The following is a 23,550-nucleotide window of genomic DNA, read 5'->3' as shown; positions in this document are numbered from 1 at the left end:
AAAGACCGCACCACACCGCAACCTGATCCGTTCCGTCGGCCGCAAACACCCCAACCCGCTGAGCCATGGTCTAGGCCTCGAACCCACTGTATGTATGCCGCTTCGCCCTTGCCGACATTAAGTCTTTAAAGCATGATGCGACTTTGCGAGCATCCGTGACTCGAGCTGCATGCAGACGCGAGTAGATAAAAATAAAGATAAAGATAAAGCAATCTAGACCCGGTCTAGAGCGTGGGCTGTAGAGCACCGTCGGAGCCGGGGAAGATGAGTGTCTTATCGTACGCTCTCCCCGTCACGGCGCGTGGAATCCCCAGAGGCGGTGATGTACTGGCTAGTCTGCACAGTATTGGCGGCCACCCACTGCCTAATTTCAATGATTGATGTTGCTACAACTATATTGTAGATTACTAGAGTCACACCGTTCATAGGAAAAAAAGAAGTCATGCCATTTATAGGTATAATCTAAGAGTGTACAGGGAAATAATATAATTTACAGCTTGGCCTTCTCGCTCTCGGCCAGCAGGTCAGGCATCAGCATGTCCCTCAAGTCAGATGCCGCCTCGTTGAGGTAGTAGCTCATCCGCTCTGCTCCAAGGCGCTTGCAGACGATGTTGAAGTTGAGGCTGTAGCGGTCGTTAGCAATTGCAAAACAAATGAGACAGAAAGGGGCATGGAACATACCTGTTCTCGTTGATCATATAAGCAATTCCGAATCCGTCGTCGATGACCTGGCTCCATCCGTAGCCATTGAAGAACTCGGAGCTCAGCTGGCTGGTCGACAGGTACCACGAGCCGCTGTAGGCGTAGGCGGGGTCTTCGTACAGAGCGGGCAGCTTCTCGCCCTCGCGCAGGAGCTTCTTCAAACCGAACAGGTGACGGTCAACACCCTGACCATCGCTGGCCATGGCGGTATACTTGGAGTGAGCCGCAAGGGCTGTGCGGAAGAGGCGCACGACCTCCTCGCGGGGGACGGAGGGGTCGGCCTGGGCCTTGCAAAAGGCGACGCTCTCGTCAGAGACGCTACGGATGGTCTCGGTACGACCCTCTTGGAACTTGCGGGTCGAGGCCGACTCGTATGTGGGGCGGTTCTTGCCGTACATCTTGAAGTACGCCAGCTGGATGATCATCTGCACAAAGGCGTCGGGGCTGCACTTGAACTTCTTGATGAGACCCTTGCCGTATCCCTGGTAGGACTGCACCTTGAGCTCGTGAGCGGACATCTGCTGGCGGTGCTCCTTGGAGGCCGCGTCGATGGCCTCGAGTACCTCCGAGTTCAGGTGGAACTCGATGGGGCGGGGATCGGGCAGGTTGGAGCGCACAGGCTTCTCAGAGAGATCGATCTTGTTGTTGAAAATGAGATTGTTGAGGTGATCGTTCATGCGGTGCGTCGGGCTGCCGTCCATCATGCTGTGCTCACCCATGAAACCGGCAGTGCCGTTGTCATTGATGATGAACTGCAGGGGCTTGTCGAACCAGCGGTTGGTACCATCGCCGTGCCAGTACTGGTGAGCCCGCTCCTCCAGCGTCACGGGGGTGGCATCGTCGAGGCAGACGACGAAGCCGCTGGACTCGATGTCGCGCAGAGCCTGCTCGTTGGCGGGGTTGGCTGCCAGCAGCTTCTTCCGAGCATCGGTCCACAGGTCACGGTTGGCGACAGTCAGAACGCCGACGGGGGGAGCACGCTGCGCGATCTGGTAGATGCGCTCAAACTGCTTCTCCAGCTCCGAGACGTTGAGGCGCTCCCCGTTGACAACAAGGGGCACCTTGAAGAACTGGTTCTTACGCACAACCACAATGTGTTCGTTCTCCTTGGCGGGGTACTTCTGGGGGTAATCGGCGCCCTCGGCGGGGATACGGCAGCAGTTGAACATGTACTCGTACGAGCTCATGGCCATGGGCAGTTTGCGCATGTACTCGGGCTCCAGTGAGCCATCGTCTACCTGGCGCTTGAACTCGAGGGCAGCGGTCGTGATGGACGCCGCACGCTTGACGGGGTTCCGCCGCACACGGTCGTCCTTGTATGAATAAAAGTAGGAAACGTAGGGAATGACGGGGTCCCGGTAGCCCAGGTAGGCGGCGTGGTTCCACCATTCCGTGAGCCAGTTCTTGATCTTTGGATCGGCGGCGCGGGCCAGCAGTCTCTCCTGCAGAGTCTGACCCTCACCACCGGGACGGATAAAGGCCTCAACGGCTTTCTTGGTGCGCTCGTACTCGGCCTCGGAAACCACGGCGTGGACAGATTTCAGGTAACGGCGGCCGGTCTCTTCTAATGAGGGGACTGGCAAGCGGGGGAGTGATTCTTCAAATCGGAGCATCTTGCCCTTGGAGAGATCTTCTACGTATCCTGCGACAAGTCAGTCCCGCCCAGTCAAGGTAGCAAAAAGGTGCGCATGTGATTACTCACCCTCAGGAACTGAGGAAGCTTTGCGACGAGGAGCCATGATGGGAACCTGCCACACACACTCAATTAGCTTCTCCAACGCTTGCTTTCCCCGGAATTCGCGAATCTTACTGTAGCAGAGCGCGCAAGGAGAGAGTTTGTAGGAGCAAGACGAGGCCGTGTGAGAGTGGTGGAGAGACGGCTTCGAGCAGAAGCCGTGAACATCCCTCTGACTGTGAGTGATACAGATGGGAAAAGAGAGAGAGGAAGATCGAGGGGAAGGGTATATTTTGAGGAGCAGAAAAGAAAATATATGATATGACCAAAAAGCGAGGAAGAAGTTAGAAGTTTAAAACAGGAGAAGCCAACAGACACACACTCGAAAGTTGCCTCGGCTGGAGGGAATCTCTTCTCAGCCGACCGGTGGGTAACTATGGGTACTTGGTCTGGTATGTATTACATGTATTTCTCTTACGCTCGGTATTATCCGTCACCAGAACATGTCAGGCATATAGTCGTAAGGCCAAACCGCACCATATAGAGGTGCGTGTGACCCACGGAGTCTGCCATAGATACGTCCCATACAAGGGGATAACCTACCTTACCTACGGTACCTTTATTAAATAAGGTACCTGGTAATCTAATGACTTGATCGGAGAACGGAGCACGGAGCACGGAGCACGGAGGCCTGCGTGGTCAGCTCTGGTATTTCCGGAGTATCTCAGTAATACAAAGTACGTCAGATAACGAAGAGTTTCTCCCACAGTCCCCCAGACTCTCATGAGCCTCGGCCCGCTGCAGTGGAAGATGGCCGGTTGGCAAGTGGATAATGTACGAATCGGTATGACAGAGACCGAAGAGTCCAGTTGCAGATGATCCCTGAGCTATATCTATGGACTTTATGCCGGTTAAGTACCTCTCTACTTGGGAATGATCGCAATGTTCTAACGAAACACTCCTACGGCCGTGCCGCCCGACACTCGGTCCAAGGTGGAATAATGCGGGGGGAGCTGCCAACTACCTAAACGGTACGTATCATGACCTTAATACAGTACCAGCATTACCTCTTGGTACACCATCAGAACAATCGATGACATTCAACGACGCGACTCACCCAACATCATCTCCAAAGTTGACTGTAGACTGTACCGAAAGGTTCAATATCATGACTTGCCTCTTTTCTCTTCCTTGCAGGCGCTGTTCATTCACCATTAACTTCCCTTCATCCGTGCCGCTGATCCGGCCTGTCATATGCGTCCAGCTGTGGCCAATCGAAATGGCTGATTATAAGAGGACGAGACTAGACATGTAGCACGCTCGACCAGGTTTAAAGAACCGAGTTCTTGGAATCAGGGCGATGATTACGTGAATTGAAGTTCACCCAATTGTAACTAGAAATGGATTGTAACGTCAAGAAACCCAGCTCCGCGCCTCGCTAGTAGACGAAAGACACACGCAAGGAGAATAGAAAGTATACACCCAAGATCAATCAAGACATAATAGCTCCTCCAAAAGATCCATCACAAACAACACCTAGGCAATACGGCAGAAAATCACCGGATCTCATGGAAAGCCCTCAAGAGACAGTCTGAACGGGCGCAGACGCTTCTGGCTTATCCATTGCCCTATTTTTGCGCCGCGGCACTTGAATGCCGCTACGAAGCTGGTCCAGCTTAATCACTCCTGGCCCAGTGCAAATCCGTCCGGACTGCATCAGATTGCGCAATCGCTTTCGTCGAGCCTCGCCGCCGCGTTCCTCGCCGCGGCCGACACCCTCGTCAACCCACTCCACGCGGAGCACTTTAAAGCTCACGCCGTCGTGGTTGTCATCCCAAGAACGAGACTTTAGCCCGAACAGGACGCTGGATTCATATCGCTCTAGTTTCGGCAGAATCAGAAGCGTGATGTGGAGATCCTTGTCTGTTGGAGGTACGGGCGGAATCCGTGGTCGGTCTCCTGTCAAGCCCATATCCTCCGCCGCCTTAGGCGCATGTTGATATGCATCACGAATCTCGAGGTCAAGCATATCCACGTCAATCTCCTCACCCCAAGCACCGCGGAAGAATCCAGAATGTATGGCCGCCGCCACCGGGTCCGAATCATCCGTATAGATTCCGGTGCCCCAGAGGGCGCGCCGTACGCATATTTCTTCGCGGCGGCCCGTGTCGATACGGAATCGAGGCACACGAACGGTAAATGTGCAGTTTTCCTTGCCTTCGAATCTGGGAATCGGGACCGGAGTGGTGGTGTAGCCGAATTTGGCGCTCTCCAAGGTAGCTTTTGCTGAAGGAATATCAATACGTGGAGTATACAGGGTGGACCCGAGATGATGCCGCGGAAGATGGGCTACACTCGAGACAACAGGTTCAACCGTAACCACAGTGCGAGGTTCACGCATCGGCGACATAGCTGCGTGGTTCGCCGTGGAGGCTGTCGGACGTGAGGGATGGTGGTGATGGTGATGATGGTGATGATGATGATGCCCAATCGACATTCCGGGCGCTGCAGCTTCCGCTGGTGTAGATGTGCGGTGGAAGAAATTCATCGCGGACACAGGCCGATGGGATGTACTCGAAGCGGCAGCATTATCTTCTTCAGGCTTGGGGCGGTGATGATGATGGCTTGGGAACGTTAGATCAGATGAAGAAGTAGAATAACCATGAAACTAGAAGGGATTATCACTTACTGATGATGGTGGTGATGAACATGACGACCGCGCCTGCTAATTGCAGACGCACCGAGTCGATCTGTACCAGGCTCACTATCCGCCTTACTGTCCTCATCGCGTGATTTTCGAGAACGCTTGCCCGTAGTGGATGTAGGCCGATTGGTTTTAGAATCATCCAGTGTCGCCTCGCTGTTGGTTGAACGACCGGCAATGCTATCGCGCTTGAAGGGACTGACGGTCATCGGTGTGGACGGCCCACTGCCTGCAGTAGCGGCTGTGACGCCACCCACACCACTTCCAATACCAGAGAAAACGCGGCCCAGTTCACTCTTGATGCCAGCTTCGCCGGCCGGGCCAAGAATCTGAGCCTGCGCTCCTTGGACGGCTTGAGGTAAAGGCGACGCACGTCCTCCGCGTTTGGCGTCAAGGCCGACGCCGAGTAGATTTCGATGATGTAGCAGCTCATCACTCCCCTTTCGGCGCTGATCGTCGGATGAGGCAGAGTGGACCAGAGACGACGGCCCTCCTGACGGTGCCGAGCCGAACAGCCGGGGTTCCGTCTGAAGCTTGTTCAGGTAGGATTGCTGTTCATTCGATGGGGTGGGCTGGTTCTGGCGGGCTTGCATGGACAAAGATGGCTGCCGGGATCCCCCTGGCTGTAACCCGAGAGACTTTGTATAGCTCTGAATGGCGCCAAACCCGAATGCGGAGCCTTGCTCTGGCGCCGGGAAGCGCTTGGTTTCCGGAGAGGGGGGCTGAGAGCGACTGAGATCCCAGGCAGATGCACCAGAATGGCGATTTCCCCCGGCGTCGCGATCGCCGTAATGAGGACCATATCGAGACTGAGAATGAGAGGCTTTCGATTCGGCTTCATGAGCCGCCGCCCGCTCCCTGTCGCGATGCGCTTGCTCTTCTGCGAACCGATCACCATACAAGTTCCCAAACCGGCTTTGCTGCGATTCAGGACCCACGTAAGATGCTGCGCGCTGATGTCCAGACCCTAGCGCATGGTCTCCAGCCCCCGGCGCGGGCGCTGGTCGCGACAGTGGACTATAACCCGCCGATCGAGTCGAGCGCTCGAGATGTTGCGGCTGGCTGTTGGGACGAGGGACGGGTCCGTTGAAGCTCAAGCGGCGCGATTCATGGTATGACGGCTCTGTGGATGCAGACTGCAATTGGGGCGACACGTGGGAAGAGCTAGGCTTGTCTGGAAACTGTGTCGGAGGTTGGCCGCGCGATAGGCCTGTAAACCTGGCTTGTTCGGGGCCTGGTGGACCTTGCGATACACTACCAGTGCCTGCTCTGTAAGGACGGCCGGGCTGGTTCTTGGAGAAGGATTTTTCGGGGGTCTGTGACCGACGGAACGTTGGGTAATCGAGCGTCGAGGGCCTGGCGGGAGCAGTAGGTGGTGACATTGCGCTTGGGGCGGACGGTGGAGGTGCGCTACCATAAGGGCCGGAGGATACAGGAGCACGAGAGTAGATTGAAGCCGAGCCTACATCCCGGGCCGGTCGGTCAGCGTCCGAGCCTAGCATGGAAGATATCGACATGCTGCTCCCAGGACGATGATGAGCCATGTTGTTGGGAGGCTCACGAGACATGAAAGGAGCAGGCAGCGATGAATTTCCCGACTGGCCCCGTGATGCATAGTGTTGTGGTGGAGAAGGGGGCGGCATTCGACGGGTTCCTAAGGCACTAGACGCGGACGACTGGTCTTGCGGACCTGCTCAGGCGCGATCAGTCTGGGTCAGCAAAGCGCGTAAATCAATGAACGATAAACACATGGATGTGATGGGTGAAAGAGTGAAAAGATAGTCATGTAAAAATGATCAAAAGCAATGATGAAACTTGATCCATCGCAGGATGTTTTGCACGAGAGCCTCAGCGGCGAACGCACCAGAAAACACGGGACTGCTGCTGCTGCCCAAAGACCTCCGACGACCCTGATCGTGCGACCGGGGAGGATTCATGTCGCACGCAGAGGAAAAGGTAGAAAGGGAAAATAAAATGAGTTGCACGTAATTAACAGGAAAGGTAATCAGATCGGAAAATATGATGACGCGCAATCTAGGGGGTAAGAGGAAAGGGAGAATTGGTGACTGGGGATAGCCGATGGGACAATGATGGAAGTTCCATAATCACAAAAAGGCACTGGGGCGGATGAACCCGTGACTCTGGGCCTGGACGTAGCTCTACTAGCGCTAATCCAGGTCAGGCAAGGGGATCCTGAACAAGGAGGCTATTCCAGACCAGGACTAGCGCTCCCGTGCCGAGCTGTAGTCGATCAGGCGCCAGCCGCGCCACAGACGCGACGGATGCAGGACTTGTGATTGGCTGGCGTAGTAGTACTGCCTGGTAGGTACAAGGTCGCACAGTACTGGTAGGTAGTCTGGTACGATCGTTGTCCACGACATCAGGAGCTAGTACAGTCGCCAGTCATTCAACGCTGGCTGGAGGCCATTATGCCTCAGATTTAACCTTGACATTTTACGCGACGCGACGTTCACGCTTTGAATGGCCTGCCCATGGCGTCCAGCGCTCCACTGCAGAACGACTTGGGGAAAAACTGGGGGAAATCATGAAACCATGAGGAGCAAAGGAAAAAGAGGAAGAAAGAGATAACGAAGTAATAGCAGAGCGAGCAGACCCAGGAGCAAAGTAAACAGTATTGCTTACCTTCGCGATATATCAGCTGATCATGGCTATTGTTGCGACTGTGGCTTCGACGGTGACGCTTATTGTGATCCTTCTGCCTAGGATCATGATTTTTGGGCAATTCATAGTTCATCTGCGGCACTTGATAGTTGCGATTTTCTACCTGTAGCGGCGTCGGCATATTATATGGTGTTGATGAGGCAGGAGTCGGCGGAGCAGAAGACATGGGTGTGGAGTAGGGGTAGGCCATTGTGTTCGCAGGTTGACTTGATTGTACACCGTGCTGCTTCGGCGAATCGTAGTAGACCTGTTGAGTGGGAGAGACGCCGTAGGTTGGAGGCGGCTGCGGAGCGGCACGAGGGTCGTGTGAGGCGCCAAAGAGCGACGGATATTGAGGAAGGCGCTTCTGAAGATCCATCATCATGGGCGAGCGATGATGATCTCAGGTCAATCGTATCTGAGGAACAGCAGGATGAGGGTTTGGTGCATTCAAAACTAGGTCGCGTGTAGACAAGTTCCGTAGGTAGTTGATGGTGAAAACTGAGAAATGGCGGTGGAAGTTGATGCAAGCTAGACAGACGTTGCCGTCTCCTCAGAGAATTCGATCGAATCTTAATAGAGGTGTGACCGAAGGGAGGATATGCTGTTGGGATTTTCAAGATATCAAAATATCATGGCCCGTAAGAATGTAACAAGAGGCAGGTGCGCAGGCAGATTGACTGCTGATATTGATGTTGTGGTTGTTGTGGTGGTGGTGGAAGAAGAAAAAGCCCAGAAAACGGTGAGCGATTAACCAGAAGGAAGGGAAAAGAAAAACATCAGGCATGCGACAGGACCCAAGGAATACAGGGAAGATGGAGTCAGAGACAGGGAGGGGGAGCCAATCACATGGCATGCGGAACTGCTAGTCTGGATAATTGACTATTGAATCTGCATCATAAATACTAAACTGTAAAAGACTACTAAAAAAGCGGACAAATCTGAATCAATAAAATGGGGCCGGCATGGCAGCGGGGAAAAGTGGAGTACTACTCCGTACTTACATAGAAAATGATGATGAAAGTCTTCTACCTTAGATATCCTATAATAATATATAGAGGTAGACATTCTGTAATATCGAGTGGTGACAATACTACACTGGTGATGAATCAGATCAATCTCCTATGCTTCAGAGTCCCCATATGCCATTCCTATGGCCACACTGGCATCAGTTTTCGCCTCATCAAGATAGGTACAATTACTACTGTGCAATATTTTCGTCGTTGGGCGCAGACTCCAACATACTTGGCATGGCATGCAGCAGCAGCCCATCGACGTGTCATGTTGACAGTTCGTATACACCACATACCTACTCACCTTTACATAAAGACCCAGTATCTAGCAGGGATCATTCTTGCTGTCTTGATATACTGATGCGTCTGGGTCATTGGAGAAAGAAAAGACAGAAAATCGCATCTAGTCGACTCCTCCAGATTGCTAAAGGCCTACCCCTTTGTTCCCTTGGATAAAGGAATACAATACTGTGCTGTAGGATCATCATCTGCGCCAAGGATGCAGTACATATACACCGCACATGCATGCATGCATGCCTACTTTTCGACATCTTCCTGCCGGCAATACGTCGAGTTACCAAGTAAGGTTTTTGTATCCTAGCTCTGAACTCTCGGTATGGAGTTTGCTTGCTTCAGCATCCAGTAGAAGATCCTGCGCTGTCTGATATGGTTTCGTCGACAGAACTGTAAAATTCCGATCAGAAGCCCTTGCATGATTGTCAAAAAGGGGGAATATATAGCTACTAATTAACTCAGAAGAGAAGCCTGCACACAGTTCCTTGCAAGAGGTTGGTGTTACACTGACCCTTTTCGTATTATACATTCGCAGAAGCAAGGAGTTATACAGTCATCTGTCTCAGGTTCTTAAGATGCCATTCCTCACCGTGGGTTTGATGAGTTTCTGCATGACGATATGCTTTGAACTGTGTAGTAATTCATTCCTACATGGAGACTTTAATCTAGAAATCCAGATACCCTTCTGCTACCTTCACCGTCCTCCAAGTACGAGTTCCATCACGGTCGCTCGCAATCCTTCTGGTCATTGTCAATTAAATCAACCCCTTCCTGAGCTAGTACTCGCAAGATCAACCTGCGCAATCGCCGCGGGTGGCACTGAATGCCGGTATAACGTGCCAGCAGTCCATGCTGGTGAGCAGCACGCACTTGAGCCCGAATCAACTCAATCTGCTCTTTGGAGAATCGACCGCGACGGGGGAGGCCGACAGATGCTTGGAAATCGGCAGTTGCCATAACGCTCCCTGCCAGAACGGCTTTTCTACCATGGTTTGCGGCTTCGCTGTCGCCATCGGTTCCCTCACCACCTTCTGTGTAATGCGTTCGAGTCAACGATTTCAGTGAGGTGTCAAAGAAAATAACGTCTGATTCTCCAACGTTGGTTCGATCCAGATAAGGTAGGTCTGTGCTTGAAATAACGACGGTGACCGGTCTCAAAACTCGCCGTGTCCCGTTCTTGTATGAGAGGTACCTTCCTGTCCTCAGCTTCTCCAACCGTGACATTAAATCCGGCCACGCTGTTTCAATAGGAGATTGTAACTCCAGGAGAAGGATCGAAGAGCGCTCAGTTTCCTGGTCGGAGAACCCCAATGGGCTCGCTTCAGCAGAGCGAACAGGGGAATTCAATCGAGAATTCATGGCGTCCAGCTTCTCTAGCATTGATTTAAAGTATGCGTTGCTTAGCACTTCCGAAGCGCTAACTGATACCGTTGAGTCGTTCGCCCAAAGACTGCCATTCTGCATCCAAATATTCACCTTGATTCCAATGCATCGGACTGCAAAAGAGTCTCCCATCGCATCTCGGACGGCTTGCAGACGATATGCAGAGCATTCTGCATGGCTGTGACTAAATCCAAAGACCTGTCCGTGTTCTCTGAGCTGCGCATGAGGCAACAAATGTAAGAGCCCAAGAGGCAGTATAGATAATTGTATCACAATCCTGTTCCCAACACCATGGTCAGCCCAAGTTTCATCCAAGTTTATGACAATGGTCTATGGGTAACGAACGTAATCATCAACAACAGACAAACCCCTCGAAATAGGCGCTCTCCCCAATTCTTCCTTGCCGTCACGTAGCAGCCGTGTATAAATTCGAATAATCCCGGACAACAATAAGTTGGAGGCGCACGAAGTGGGTGGTCTTCCAGCAACGTCCATGAATACCACTCATCGTAAGAAATGTCCACAGCAGTCTCTTCGGGCAATTCTAGCCCATAGGGCGCACGGCCGGTAACTGAAGGTGCCATTTGCGAGTCTTGATCAGCTGTAATGCATGCGATTGTCTGCGACGATCGACGTCACGCTCGAAGATAATGTAGCGGTGAGGGAAAAAGATCGATATTAGATGCAAGAAGCCCAATCGCCCTCGAGAATCCAGTGTAATACAGACATCGAAAAGCAATCCATGGTCGCACAAGACCATGGTGTATGTTGGACTAAATATGAGGATGAGGACTGCCAGAGAGCACGCAATTGCTGGTCTGGATGGCTCACGGTCTAAAAGGACGGCCAATTTCAATGGGCGGCGACGTTAGATTGTCGATCCGATGACGAGATAGCAGATGATCCGCATTGTTATAGACCGACCGCTGGATTAAACAGACATCCAGATATGCTTGTGCACTGCTGGAACTAGAGCTAAAAGAGTTGCTGCGCTATGCCTGACTCGCTGCTGTTGTACTGTGGATAGTCTGGGCACTTTTCCAGAATCAGAGCTTCAGGGACGATCAGTTATTTAGCGTCAGGGAGAGTGGCTGTAGACAGGTACATTTACTGTGTTACCACAGCAGTTTCGCAGTTTCCTCCATGCCATCGAGTTCAGACACTACACACATACACAGCTCAGCAACATATAGATTCGTTGCGGAAGTCCAGTCAGTGGATGAACTATCCCGAGGTCATAAACGGAGTCCAGTCAACAAAGTCAATTGACCAGTGAAATTATAACATTAGCATTCTATCTATGTGAGTATGGGTCATGAATATAGACTTATTATCATTACAATTATTCTATTAGTGGAATCTTCGCCAGATCCATCATATCAAGCAGCCATTCTGCTTTTGCTGCGAATTCGTGCTCCGTAAATATAAAGCAGCAAGGGGATAGGGATCATCAATGCTCCCACACATCCAAGCAGTGTGCACGCCCATTCCACACCTAATCCGTCAAACTGTATCAAATTCAGTCAGTTTCACGATAAGAAAGGTCGAGGTTCGGTGACTGACCATATATGTTGCAAATAGTGGGAAGACACCTCCCGCGACCGACCGCAGGAACGTGTGTGCAGCAACAGCTGATGCCGCCCTGGTGATACTCAGTCAGTCCATGCATTGTCATACTTGACAATATTGGGGGGCACTCACTTCTGAGGACGAGCCTCGACCAGATAAGCCAGCGAGGGAAGGAACATGGTCAACAATCCAAATCCTGTCAGCAGCCCCGACAGAGTCGGCACAATCCAGTGGATGCTCTGTTTGTATCCGGACCACCCCAGCCAGAAGAGCCCCGCAGAGAATGCAACTGCACCTGGAATAGCCACAGGAAGACGCCACTCTGGCATCATCACGCCGCCGGTTTGCTCCAGCTTGCGCAGAATCCAGGGCTGGGTCGCTGCGATGGCAACAGCACCTAGGAGCTGCCCTACAATAACCCCCAGATAGGGCAGCCCACCCACACCTGGGTTCATACCATGAATCCTCTGGAAGATAATCGGATATGCGGTCAAGAAGAGGTAAAGCAGCCCGTACACGAAAGATGCGAAGACGCACATGCACGTGACGATCGGGTCGAGAACGAGCATCTTCAGTGGCAGGGCGAGGTACTCGGTCAGTATGGTTCTAGCATCAAGACGCAGCTCATCGTGTTTGGCGTGAAGTGACCAATTGCCAGTTTCGCGGCGCAATCGATCGGCTTTTCGGGCTAGGATTACGGGCTGGTAGGTCTCCTCCAGGAAGACGACCAGAAGGAGGAGCACGGCGCCTCCTAGTATACCTGGAATATAGGCCGTCCAGCGCCAGCCCAGTGATGAGTTCATTACCGTGAAGCCTCCCACAAATGGGGCAACTAGAGGGCCAATGAACACCATCAGGCAGAACATGACGATGGCAATCCCCCGCTGCTCCGGCGAGAACATATCCGCAAATGATGCTCCGGCAAGTGTGAGCGGACCAGAGCCAAAGAATCCAGTGAAGTATCGGAGGATGAACAGGGAAGGGAGGTCTTTGGAGACGGCAGTTGCAAACGAGAATATCGTGAAGCCGAACATTGAGATCACAAGAGGCATGTATCTGCCCTTGACCTCCGAGAAGGGACCGAAGAATAACGGACCGAATGCGAATCCGAAGACGTAGAGGGATATACCGAGGGTGCATACCTCCCGGCTGATACCATATAGATGCATCACTGAGGGCATCGCGGCGGAGAAGATACTGCTTGCAAAAGCTACAACCATTGTGCTGAGCCCGAGTATGGCCGAGATATAGACCCTGACATTCCATTCATGTGTCAGTCATCCAGTGTTCCAGAGAACCAAAGACGGACTCGAGATACCTTTTCCTCATGGGCCAGTTGAGAGGGTTAAGAGGATCACCCGGGCCGTCGAAGTCGACATACTTTTCGACTGACATCTCGTTTGCAGGTGATCAACAATAGGTCTGGAACACTAATTGTCGGGATTTAACCGATGTCAACACTAGATATGATATACTTCGATGCCAAACTCTAGAAGCGAGAACACAGGACTCAAACAAGCAGCTCAGCGCCGAAGCCAGCTTCTTAAACTCCCCTACCCACTCATCACAGAATCCTCTAGCATGCCATATCCAGCCCTATCCTTCATAAAGACCCAGCACAAAAACCATTATAGCATGATACCATCGTGCCAAGATCTGCACAGCGAAAATCTCCACCCGGCATAAGAAGGGCCCATCGGGCGTCTACATGTCCCGAGTGGATAACTGGATATTCTGTGGCCTATTTCGTCATTGCAAACAATTTCTCATAGATTCTGGCCTGTTGGTTTTTCATTTTTTATTCATCACTTCCAGAACTGACGGTGTAGTGACTCCGTCCGCTCGGTTTGCCGAGGCATATTCGGGGCGATTATATCAACTGATCCGACGGAGAAGGCACACATCCACATTTATCTACATATCATCAGGGGATTCCCCCCCTCCCGGTTTATTAATCGTATTAAAAATAAATGTCGACGAGCAAATTCCGGAAGAGAAGCGACCGGCGACGTGGCAGGGTTTGGTTAAACACTTGTTGCATTAGAGTCAGTCGTTAGGGTTGACGCCAACCTTTGCGGTTCAGTACTTCATGTTGGCTTGTCATTGCTAATGTAGCCGGCCAAGAACATAGCAGCGGATACGGCTTGGTACAGCAGAAACCAGGAATATTCTAGCACGTTGTCCGACCACATGTAGGGTTCAGGCTTGTTTCTGCTTCGATGGGATTGCGGATTGCTTGAGATGGATTCATGATCGTATCAGCCCTACCACGAAGTACAGAGTGGGTAGTTACCACTAAGGCTGAGAAGGCTAGAACTTTGCAGAGACGTACAGACTAGAGTCTAGAGAGTAAGCTGATGGGCGCTCCAGTTGTGCGTTTAACGGTCGGCCCGATTGGACTGGCAAATGGTCTGACGGGCTGACGGATGTATGGACAGCATGCATAAGAGCCAGCTGAATGCAGTAGCAATCTTCGCTGAGCATCAGATGATTCCGATAAACGGATGATTGGCTGTATGATGTCGGATATTGTTGCTACTATTATTGTATATTGCTACGGAACTATTGTACAAATTAGGCTGAAATCAGATCCACATTCACATGAAGAACTCGCCACAATCACATGCCATATCAGATCTTCAGCTTCACATGCTTCACGAAATCGAAGTTCCAGGTAAGGGTATTTACTCGATAATGGAAAAATTTCATCTCGCTCTATACATAAGGCATAATATGTATCGTGTTCGTGTCGCCAATAATATCTTTCTCGTCTTCTCAAGGGGTCTGCGCTCCCTCCCCGATTCCCATCAGCCCGCCCGCTAGGCCGTTCATTCTGCGATCCAAAAGATCCTCGTGACTGGGAAGGCTGTGGAGACTTCTTTCTCGTTTGCGAAGACGTACCGGGCTTCCCAGATTATCGGACATGGTTTCGTCGGAAACAGGCAGAGTGAGCTGCGTCGGGGCGAGGCGCCTTCTTCTACCAAGCCCACTAGATGAGTCTTTTCGGCCCCTAGATGAACTCCTTTTTCGGATTCCATGCTTCGAGTCAGGTTTGCGATCAGGGGTGCCGGTAGCCTCCCGGCGGGAACGATAGGGCTTCTGAGATGGCGTGTCCTCCTTGGATTGCCGAGTCTCACCGGAGTTGAGATTCCCGCGCGCAGGTGTCAAAGGGGTCATTCTGCCGACGCTCATCTCCAAAGGCCTGTCTTCATCTGCAGAGGACTCGCCTGTCAAGCTTCGCTTGTGATTCCGGGGAGCCGCTTGTCCGTTTGTTTCTATGGCCAGGTTCTTATCAAAAACAGGATTATCGTAGAGCGACTGTAAAAGGCTAGAAGACGATTTCTTGACCTCAGCTGTGTCAAACAAGTTCTGGATCCACGTAGCGCATCGGTTGATATGTTTCCAGCTGTCAGGGAAAAATCCGGCCATCTGAAGGAATCCATGTGACACCCCTGGTAGTAAGGAGACTTCCACGTGGTCCTTTTCATTGAATTCCCGATGAGACTTTTCAAGCCCGAGTTCCTGTCTTTCCCGAAATTGATGCAATTTGGCCTGGCGTAGCCTACCGGCGAAGATGACCGTGTCATCGACCAGTGGATCTCGTTCCCCTGTGATGAAGTAGGTTTTGGGAAACCTGATGAGGAGGCTCTCGGGAGCTAAGACAGGCGATAAGAGGAAGTCCGTGCTAAAATCGGGCCGATTATGAGGTCCAATGTAGAGGATGATCATGGCTCGCATCATCTCAGGGGTCAATATGCGGTCATGAACGTACGAGATCATGGAGGACACGGCCAAACGAGTCCGGATCTGTTTTGGCTGATGCTCAACAAGTGCAGCTGTCTGAGCTGCCAGATTATCTCGGTTCAATTTCTCGGCAACTCTTTTTGAAGCCTTCTCTCCCAGGTCATCCGCCTCCAAGTCCGCATCGGACAAGACCTCCTGTTTCAGTTCTTCCGTAGATGGTCCAGGCGATGCAAATGGCGTCAGCCTCTGATAGTCCATATTCTTTCTCTGCAAAACGTTCTTATTCGTCCGGCGAGCGCTCTTATCCTGGATCAACGACATCTGCTCCTCCGTCATCCAGCTCTCAACTCGCATGTTTAAGGAGGGGTACGCCAGTACCAGACCATCTGGGCGTGGGATCACATTCTCAGCCCCTGACTGCAGGATCATCAGGACCGTCCCAACAGCTAGGTTTCCGCCAGCACTATCCCCAGTAACCACAATACGTGGCCGCGTGTGTCCACTCAGTCCCAGGCAACGGCCTCGTGTGGTGATGATCGTGTGGTAGACATCATAGCATTCGTTCAAAGCATACGGGTACGGATACTCGGGTGCCTTCTTGTAGTCTAGACTCAATATTGGCATCTTGGTCTTCCCCGCCCAGGCGAGCAGTCGGTCTTCCGAGTGGCGCGGATCCATGGCAACATACCCACCCCCCGGAATATCCAGAATCACACATGTCTGATCCTTCAGCGCACTCAGCGGACCGTCAAAATATAGCCATGCATTCGTTGGCTCGGTGTAAATAGATTGTTTAGGGCGAGGGATGCGGATGGCTCGAGGGCCATAATTAGTCAAACGGGGTCGGACCAACTTCTGAAGCGCCCAAAGATATGGAGTGGTTCCCTTGTTCCACGACACTCGCAGATGTTCCACGGTCAGGGCTGCGCGGACACGGCGCACCATATCATCTGCTTGCTCTGCTGCGAAGAGATAGTACACTGTGAATACCAACGATGCGATATCCCGTAGCCACTTGGGTTTGATCCTCATTGCAGTCCAAAAGCCAGCGTCGAGTGCTGTGGTGACCCATGTTGCCCGGAAAAACGACCGAGAGTAGAGATTCGCCAGGGGTTCGGGGCTTTCGAGACCAACAATCTTGGCGAAATTGCGGCAGATATAGAGCCATAGAAACACAGCTACGGTGGTTTGCCAGACGGTCAGTTTCCCCGACAGGCGGGACGAGATATTGCGGGCGATCGGAGGGCCATGCTTGCTTCCCCTACGTGGTATGCTTAGCAGACTTTCCTTCTTTCGGTTCCAACAGCATACGACATACTTGAACAGATAGGTGGACCAGAATAGGACTACTCCAAAAACCTGGATCTTTCGGAATTTGGTTGAGGGTCTCCCTAGAACGTGATCTATTGCCTATCAGTTGTCTGCTTTGACAGAGCTCAAGGAGGGTTCATACCTATCATCTCTATTAGGCTTCCTGAAAAGTCACGGCTCGATTAACCTCCTGACTCCGATCGACGTTATCGCAGATGCAAAAACCAATATCACACTTCAGGTTCATAGAGTCAGTTGGCAAGGGAAAAGGAAGGCAGAGACAGAAGGGCGACGAAAGCGAAGTACAGCTTCCTGATCGTCCTATAAGATAAATAAGGAAACAAAGCGCCTCTCTTGTCCTGCCATCCTACAGAATTAGGTAGTCAAAGAAGTGTGGAGACCCCAGGAGCATGTCGATAAACGGGGTATTGCAGCGATTAGTATCTCCAAATGCCACATGAGGAGAGTGGGGCAGTGATGAGACAAACAATTATTACAAACAGCAGGAATTGAAAGAATTTGCGGCATCCAGCAGTCTGGCGCTGACGATGTTTGTTCCTGGGAATCCATTTGGAGGATAGTGAATGGGCTGGCGCAATAATGGTCAGTAGGCAGGCTGCTTAGGGTGATGATGAATGGTGGACGAGGCCGTGACTGGGGCGGAGCATGTGAAAGTCGCCACTAGGATTATCAGGACGCTGGAACGAGAGGGACTATCGAATCATATGGAGCTTGTTCGGTACTCGTAATGGGTCAATGGGTCAAGGCCATTTCAATGTGGTTGATTAAAATGGGAACCCATGGTTGTCTAAGACTTGATTGTGGGTTGTGGATGGCCATCACATGTCAAACCCTCCACAACCCGTGACGCTATCGGTTGATGCAGTCTAGGTCAGATAGGCAACTTGGCCAGGCATCCTGGGCAAATAATACGTCAAGAGAACATCGTGTCTATTAAATTCCGAACCATTCGTCATCATTAATGCATGAAGCATCTATATTCTCCGGCAGTAGTCCCGCCCATGTGTGACTTGCCAGTCACAAAGCCAGACTTCGAAGACCATACTGACGAAGCCAGCAATGCAGATACCTGCTGCATCGCTGACTGTTGTCGCTCCTAGGGAGAATTCGCGCTCTTCCTTTGGCACACGATCTCCGATTTCGGCGAATGTGTTGACATAGACCAAACCGCCCAATAACCCCTCCCAGAAGATGATTACAAAAATGATATACACACTGGGGATGAAGTTGAAAACGGCGTGAAGGGTCAATAGTACCAAGTTCAGAATCTGCAGGAAAGACGGGACGTACAGGTCATGGATACGGAAGAAGGGCGTCGAGGATCGAGAAAGAAAGACCCCGACCTGGTAGATCGCATTGTATGCTGGATAGAAGGCACGGAAATGCGCAAAAGGCGATTCGTCAAGCGGAAAGAGCAGTGTCGGGGACACTCCTTGATTTATCGTATACTCCGCGACGTAGACCAGAAGTAATGGAAGCATACTAACGTTTGGATGTCAGTGTGGGAGCAATCGTCGCCGTTCAACTCTTCTACTTACAATGGGAAGAAAAGACCCCGGACACGTTTCAAGTCCGCTGCGAAACGCTGCCAACCGCCTTTTTCGCGCTGAGTGGAAAGATTCGAAGCTCCCAGTAGTCGTTCCCCCTCGTCAAAAATCACGTCACGGTCGCCCTCCATGAATGCGCGTTCCTCCGCGAGCTCTTCTCTTTCCTCGACCGCACGGTACCCGGCGTATGCAGCCGAAACAGGCTGCAGAGGAGATCTGGGCAGTACCATGAAAAAGCTGACTACCATGACCGCTGGCAGACATGAAGATGCCAACAGAGTGGCCTTCACACTGAGACCCAACGAGGTAGTGGCCAGGGCGTATGCACCAGCTCCAACCAGACCAGCCGCTCCTGTTCCACTTCCCCAGGCAGCCAGACTGAAAGGCCCATAGAAATGTGTCAATCCAACGAAGCTCAGCTCTCCACCTCCGCTGGACAAGCTAGCCAGCACAATACCAGCAAGTTTAGTAGCTATCGTCCCGCCATCGGTATACGGAGGGCTTAGCGCAACTAGGAGCATGCCAATGGCAGAGAGGAAGACGAATATAATGATTCGCACGGGGTATGGCACCATATGGATGAAGTACGGGGCGATGAGTTTCGTTGCGAACGAGGGTATCACGTCCGCTAGAAGGATGACTCCCTTGGGGACACTGGGCCCGACCAGATCGAGGGCGGCAGACAGGATAACAACATACAAGACATTATTGATTAGGCCTATGGTGATCAGGTAAAGCGCACAATTGTTAGCATTAAGAAATATTTCAATCTATGGGGTAGTCTCGGTTTGTATTCACTCACCAAAGAGCCAAAATGCGACGCAGACGCGAGGATCCGCGCCGCTGAACAAGGCACGGAACCGCTGGCAAAACTGAGCCCATGATGAGGATGGAGCACCAGGAAGAGGCAGCATCGGTTGTTCCTCTGTATCGGCAGCAGCAGGCATAACCAAGTAAAACGAGGGAGGTGGTTAGTATGTTACAAGTCGATAGATAGTTCTATGCGACACCATATACATCCATCACTTTGAATGTACAAAAAAGCAAGGCGGCTCAATTTTCCGATTGCATCAATCAGGAAATCATTGCAATCGCCTGTCTTCGACAACTGGTAAAAGGGCGTAAAGTTGATGCCGTCATGATAAGAATGGCAACTGGTCTCGTGACCAGAGTGGTGCCTTATTGCCTGGGAAGGACCCGGGATCACTAGAGTAACGATAGTCATCAACGAGAAAATTCTCTTCATAGTTGGGTTGAGCGCCTTGGCAGATGTTTACGAAAATATGCTTGCTTTTGTCTATCTATCTGAGAGAAAAATAAATAAAACCATTATGCTTGGCTGTAATGAAACAAAAAAGGTGTCAATCTACGGGCAGAATAGTGGTATATCGAAAGTAAATCAATCTGTAACTGCTCAGCAATCACCTATGCAGTTGTGAAAACAGCATTGAATGTCTGCTCCAAGATCTTCAGAGATGTCTTGATCTGCTCCTCGGTAATAGTCAAAGGAGGAACGAAGCGAAGACACCCTTCACCAGCAGTAATGATCAACAGTCCTCGCTCGCGAGCTGCGGTGATCAGGTCCGACGCTTTGGCTGTGTGCACCTTGGACAGCTGAACGCCCAGGATCAAACCACGGCCGCGAATCTCAGAGATAACATCGGGAAACTTCTCCTGAAGGCTCTGGAATCCAGACACAAACAAAGAGGACTTGGCTTCCACAGACCTTTGCAACTCCGGCGAGGCGAGACGCTCGACGATGTGATGAGCGACTCGGCATGCGAGGGGGTTACCTCCGAAAGTAGTGCCATGATCACCTGTCTTGATGTGCTCCGCAACAGTCTTGCCAGATATTATGGTAGCGCCAATGGGGATACCATTACCGAGAGCTTTGGCCGTGGTAAGAATATCAGGGTGGGCGGCTTCGCCCGATGCTGGCTTCAGTGAGGGGTGAGCATGAGCCCAGAATGAGCCAGTTCGAGATAGACCACACTGAATCTCATCAAAGACGAGCACAGCTCCTACCTCATCACACCGCTTGCGAAGAGCCGCCAGGAACTGAGGAGTCGCGGTGTTAACACCGCCTTCTCCCTGGATAGGCTCCACGATCACACCACAAGTCTTGTCTGTGATGAGCTCCTGAAGCTGCTCAATGTCATTGTAGTTGCCGTACTTGAAGCCGGGTACCATAGGTGAGAAAGGAGTCTGATACTTGGGGTTGGGTGTAGCGGAGAGGGCTCCCATCGTGCGGCCGTGGAAAGAGTTGTGGAAGGAGACGAATTCGTGTTTGGCTCCGGAGGGGTCAAGAGACCGACCAACCTTACGAGCAAACTTTATGGCAGCCTCGTTCGCCTCTGTTCCGGAGTTAGAGATGAAGACTTGGGAAGCGTCGCGCATTGCGCCAGATTCGTGGGTCAATGCAATCAACAGTTTGCTAAGGGCACCAGTCCAGGCATTATGGTAGAGGTTTGAGGCGTGGATAAGTGTCTCGGCCTACAGAGCACGACATACGTCAACTACAAACCCTTAGTGGTCAAACAACCTGAGTATACACACCTGTTCTGCGATAATCTTTGCGATTTCCGGGTCACAATGGCCGAGAGAGTTGACGGCAATACCAGCGGTGAGATCGAGATACCGCCTGTTCTCCATATCCCAAACATAACACCCTTGTCCCTTAATCATTACGGGAGCTGGTCGCACGTATGTAGGCACCATGTACGGGGTGCGCTCCCTGATGAAGGCCGCTGTCGCAGAATCGGTCGCAGGGTCTGGGTTAGGCAAAACTGCCTCTTTCTGTAGAGGTCGCCATTATTAGAACGGACAATAATTTTGATTTCATATGACCTACAGTCACCTGAGCCTTCACATCCTGAGGAGCATTGGATATTTGTGTCCCTGCCGCTGCAGAAGCGAATCGTTGTTGGACTGGTGACTGAAATCCAGGAACCAGTCGCTTTGTGAGCGGCAGTCGCCGCGAAGCCACACGTATGAAAGTCATTGCGGGCAGCAGTGACACTAGAAGTCTGAGAATGAAAGATCGCCGAAGCAATTGACTCAGGAAAGGACTGAATAAATAGGACTCAGAAAAGGAGAGTCGAGAGTCATAAAGTTGAGCGACTGTGACTGTGACTGTGATGGGTCCAGAAAAATGCCGCGATATCGGGCAGGCCGCTTATCGGCCAAAACTTACGCAGCAGAAATGACTCGATGCCATCTCCGCCACTCCGCATTTCCACTAGTTTCACATATCCTTGACGTCTTGCCTGACACGTCTTGCTTCTCTCCGACGAGAAACATCATGGCGCTCTTCGTACCTCGTCGGGTATTTGTACCCTCCAGCTCTAGTCTCAGAGTCTCCTCACGATCCTTTACATGTTACTCCGTTCTCTGGAACGACAAGCCGGCTTTCACATTCGGCCGGGGCCCAGCTCCTCCAAGACTACCGAAGGAAGAGCAAGAGCTCTTTGAAGAGCTTCAAAGACGATCGACTGGCGCATTTAGTACGCCTCGTGCCCCTCCCAAAGTCAACCAGTCACCACATTCCCAACCTGCTGCTGAAGAAGGGCCTGAGGTTAAGGCCACGGGCAAAGGAGAGGAACTTCATCCGGATCTGCGGCACAGTCTCAAGCCTGAATTCGAGGGTGAGAAGAATCCCAAGACTGGAGAAGTAGGGGGACCCAAGAACGAGCCACTGCGATGGGGGGCGGAGGGCGACTGGAGCTACGGTGGTCGTGTCACAGATTTCTGATCGTGCACTGGGATGATCCTACGTCCTATGGAGAAAGAGTGGGTATAGATGTACCCCCGCCAGCCTGTTTGTTCCCTTCACGCAGTCCTGATGTTGTCTCACAAGACTAATCTAATTAGATTCTGGGGTTTAAGGATTAGTGTCATACTTGGCTTCTATGCTAGCAAGCCTCATAACCTATTGGTAAGAACAGCAAACCCATCACAAATAGCCCCAGAGCGGTGCACATAACAATGGATACATATATACAAGAGCGGAGCATTGCAATATGGACCAGAAATATCATATGTACTTTCAAGACTTTGGAGGCGGAATTTTAACGCGACTCATTAACATAACCTTGATCTAACAGCAGCCTACTTGGTAGACGTGAAGCATCCTAGGTATGATAAATACCCCATGAGACACTCTCCTGGCCGATGTAACCTGACACCTGACAGTTCATGGTGCCCTTGGATCCGACCAGACCATACCATTGGAAGCGCGAGATGGAATCATTAATAAGGTCAATGATATCCTGATTGCCAATCTTCACTGTTACTCTAGATCCCTGCGTTACACCAAACGCGCAAGTCCCATATTGAAGCAGTTGGTGCTGGACGCCGAAGCCCTCGAAGGTCCAGGTGCCGCCGCCAGCAATGTTGCGGGCAATTTGCAAGCAGTCGTCTACCCTGGGTGATCCACCACTGCTCTGGTTGATGAAAGTAGAGTCACCACAGTCATTGATTCTGTCTCTCTTCTTAATGAACAGGACGGATGGGAATGCTTCGTTCATGCTACTATCAGCTGGGGCAGCCACCGGAGCAGCTTCGACAGCAGCAGTAAGGAAAAGGCCTAGGGCAGTGATGCTCTTCAAAAGTTGCATTTTGCTGATTCTAAAAGATATTAGTGTGCGAAGAATGATGTGACTGAATGCTATGGTAGTCATACTGTGGCTAACCTGTGGTCCTTGATAAATGACAGGTTTCTATTGGTAAGAAGGGCTTGATAATGAGGTTGACTGTGAGAGAAAGTAATAGATGATAGCTGAGAGTCCTTACTAGATAAATATCTCTACTAACAGTACTCACAGGGACCAAGATCTAAGAGCCCTTTATACTTTTAGGAATCTGTATTATAGCGCTCCTAGTCTGTGATGGGYCTCAATGATAACCCTGTACCTCTAACTGATATAT

General features: G+C 51.4%; 8 protein-coding genes across 8 annotated transcripts; 1 reads left to right on the top strand and 7 right to left on the bottom strand.

Annotated features, from left to right (window-relative positions):
* Positions 1–490: 490 nt before the first annotated feature.
* On the bottom strand, positions 491–2,605 carry Aud_001204 (carnitine O-acetyltransferase CAT2; the record flags this gene model as incomplete). Its single annotated transcript, XM_043286704.1, has 4 exons — positions 491–623; positions 682–2,344; positions 2,405–2,450; positions 2,513–2,605. 4 exons carry the CDS (start codon positions 2,603–2,605, stop codon positions 491–493), a joined length of 1,935 nt encoding a protein of 644 aa, XP_043142639.1.
* A 1,351-nt stretch (positions 2,606–3,956) lies between these two features.
* On the bottom strand, positions 3,957–8,124 carry Aud_001203 (uncharacterized protein; the record flags this gene model as incomplete). The annotated part of the gene is made up of 3 exons (XM_043286703.1): positions 3,957–5,001; positions 5,067–6,771; positions 7,725–8,124. The coding sequence occupies 3 exons, from the start codon at positions 8,122–8,124 to the stop codon at positions 3,957–3,959; spliced, it is 3,150 nt and encodes a 1,049-aa protein (XP_043142638.1).
* Positions 8,125–9,769: 1,645 nt separating this feature from the next.
* Positions 9,770–10,429, bottom strand: Aud_001202 (uncharacterized protein; the record flags this gene model as incomplete). The annotated part of the gene is made up of 1 exon (XM_043286702.1): positions 9,770–10,429. The coding sequence occupies one exon, from the start codon at positions 10,427–10,429 to the stop codon at positions 9,770–9,772; it is 660 nt and encodes a 219-aa protein (XP_043142637.1).
* A 1,382-nt stretch (positions 10,430–11,811) lies between these two features.
* Positions 11,812–13,396, bottom strand: Aud_001201 (MFS transporter; the record flags this gene model as incomplete). The annotated part of the gene is made up of 4 exons (XM_043286701.1): positions 11,812–11,940; positions 11,996–12,074; positions 12,134–13,255; positions 13,320–13,396. 4 exons carry the CDS (start codon positions 13,394–13,396, stop codon positions 11,812–11,814), a joined length of 1,407 nt encoding a protein of 468 aa, XP_043142636.1.
* A 1,380-nt stretch (positions 13,397–14,776) lies between these two features.
* Aud_001200 (putative lipase) lies at positions 14,777–19,571 on the bottom strand (the record flags this gene model as incomplete). Its single annotated transcript, XM_043286700.1, has 5 exons — positions 14,777–17,006; positions 17,064–17,148; positions 18,147–18,559; positions 18,616–19,342; positions 19,427–19,571. The coding sequence occupies 5 exons, from the start codon at positions 19,569–19,571 to the stop codon at positions 14,777–14,779; spliced, it is 3,600 nt and encodes a 1,199-aa protein (XP_043142635.1).
* Positions 19,572–20,049: 478 nt separating this feature from the next.
* Positions 20,050–21,625, bottom strand: Aud_001199 (acetylornithine transaminase; the record flags this gene model as incomplete). The annotated part of the gene is made up of 3 exons (XM_043286699.1): positions 20,050–21,117; positions 21,181–21,420; positions 21,476–21,625. 3 exons carry the CDS (start codon positions 21,623–21,625, stop codon positions 20,050–20,052), a joined length of 1,458 nt encoding a protein of 485 aa, XP_043142634.1.
* A 300-nt stretch (positions 21,626–21,925) lies between these two features.
* Aud_001198 (succinate dehydrogenase assembly factor 4) lies at positions 21,926–22,375 on the top strand (the record flags this gene model as incomplete). The annotated part of the gene is made up of 1 exon (XM_043286698.1): positions 21,926–22,375. One exon carries the CDS (start codon positions 21,926–21,928, stop codon positions 22,373–22,375), a length of 450 nt encoding a protein of 149 aa, XP_043142633.1.
* Positions 22,376–22,754: 379 nt separating this feature from the next.
* On the bottom strand, positions 22,755–23,240 carry Aud_001197 (uncharacterized protein; the record flags this gene model as incomplete). Its single annotated transcript, XM_043286697.1, has 1 exon — positions 22,755–23,240. The coding sequence occupies one exon, from the start codon at positions 23,238–23,240 to the stop codon at positions 22,755–22,757; it is 486 nt and encodes a 161-aa protein (XP_043142632.1).
* Positions 23,241–23,550: the final 310 nt, after the last annotated feature.

Source organism: Aspergillus udagawae (assembly GCF_001078395.1).
Source record: "Aspergillus udagawae IFM 46973 DNA, scaffold_1, whole genome shotgun sequence".
NCBI classification, from domain to species: Eukaryota; Fungi; Ascomycota; class Eurotiomycetes; order Eurotiales; family Aspergillaceae; genus Aspergillus; species Aspergillus udagawae.
Note: the sequence above shows the minus strand (reverse complement) of the source record. Positions and strands in the feature narration are given on the sequence as shown.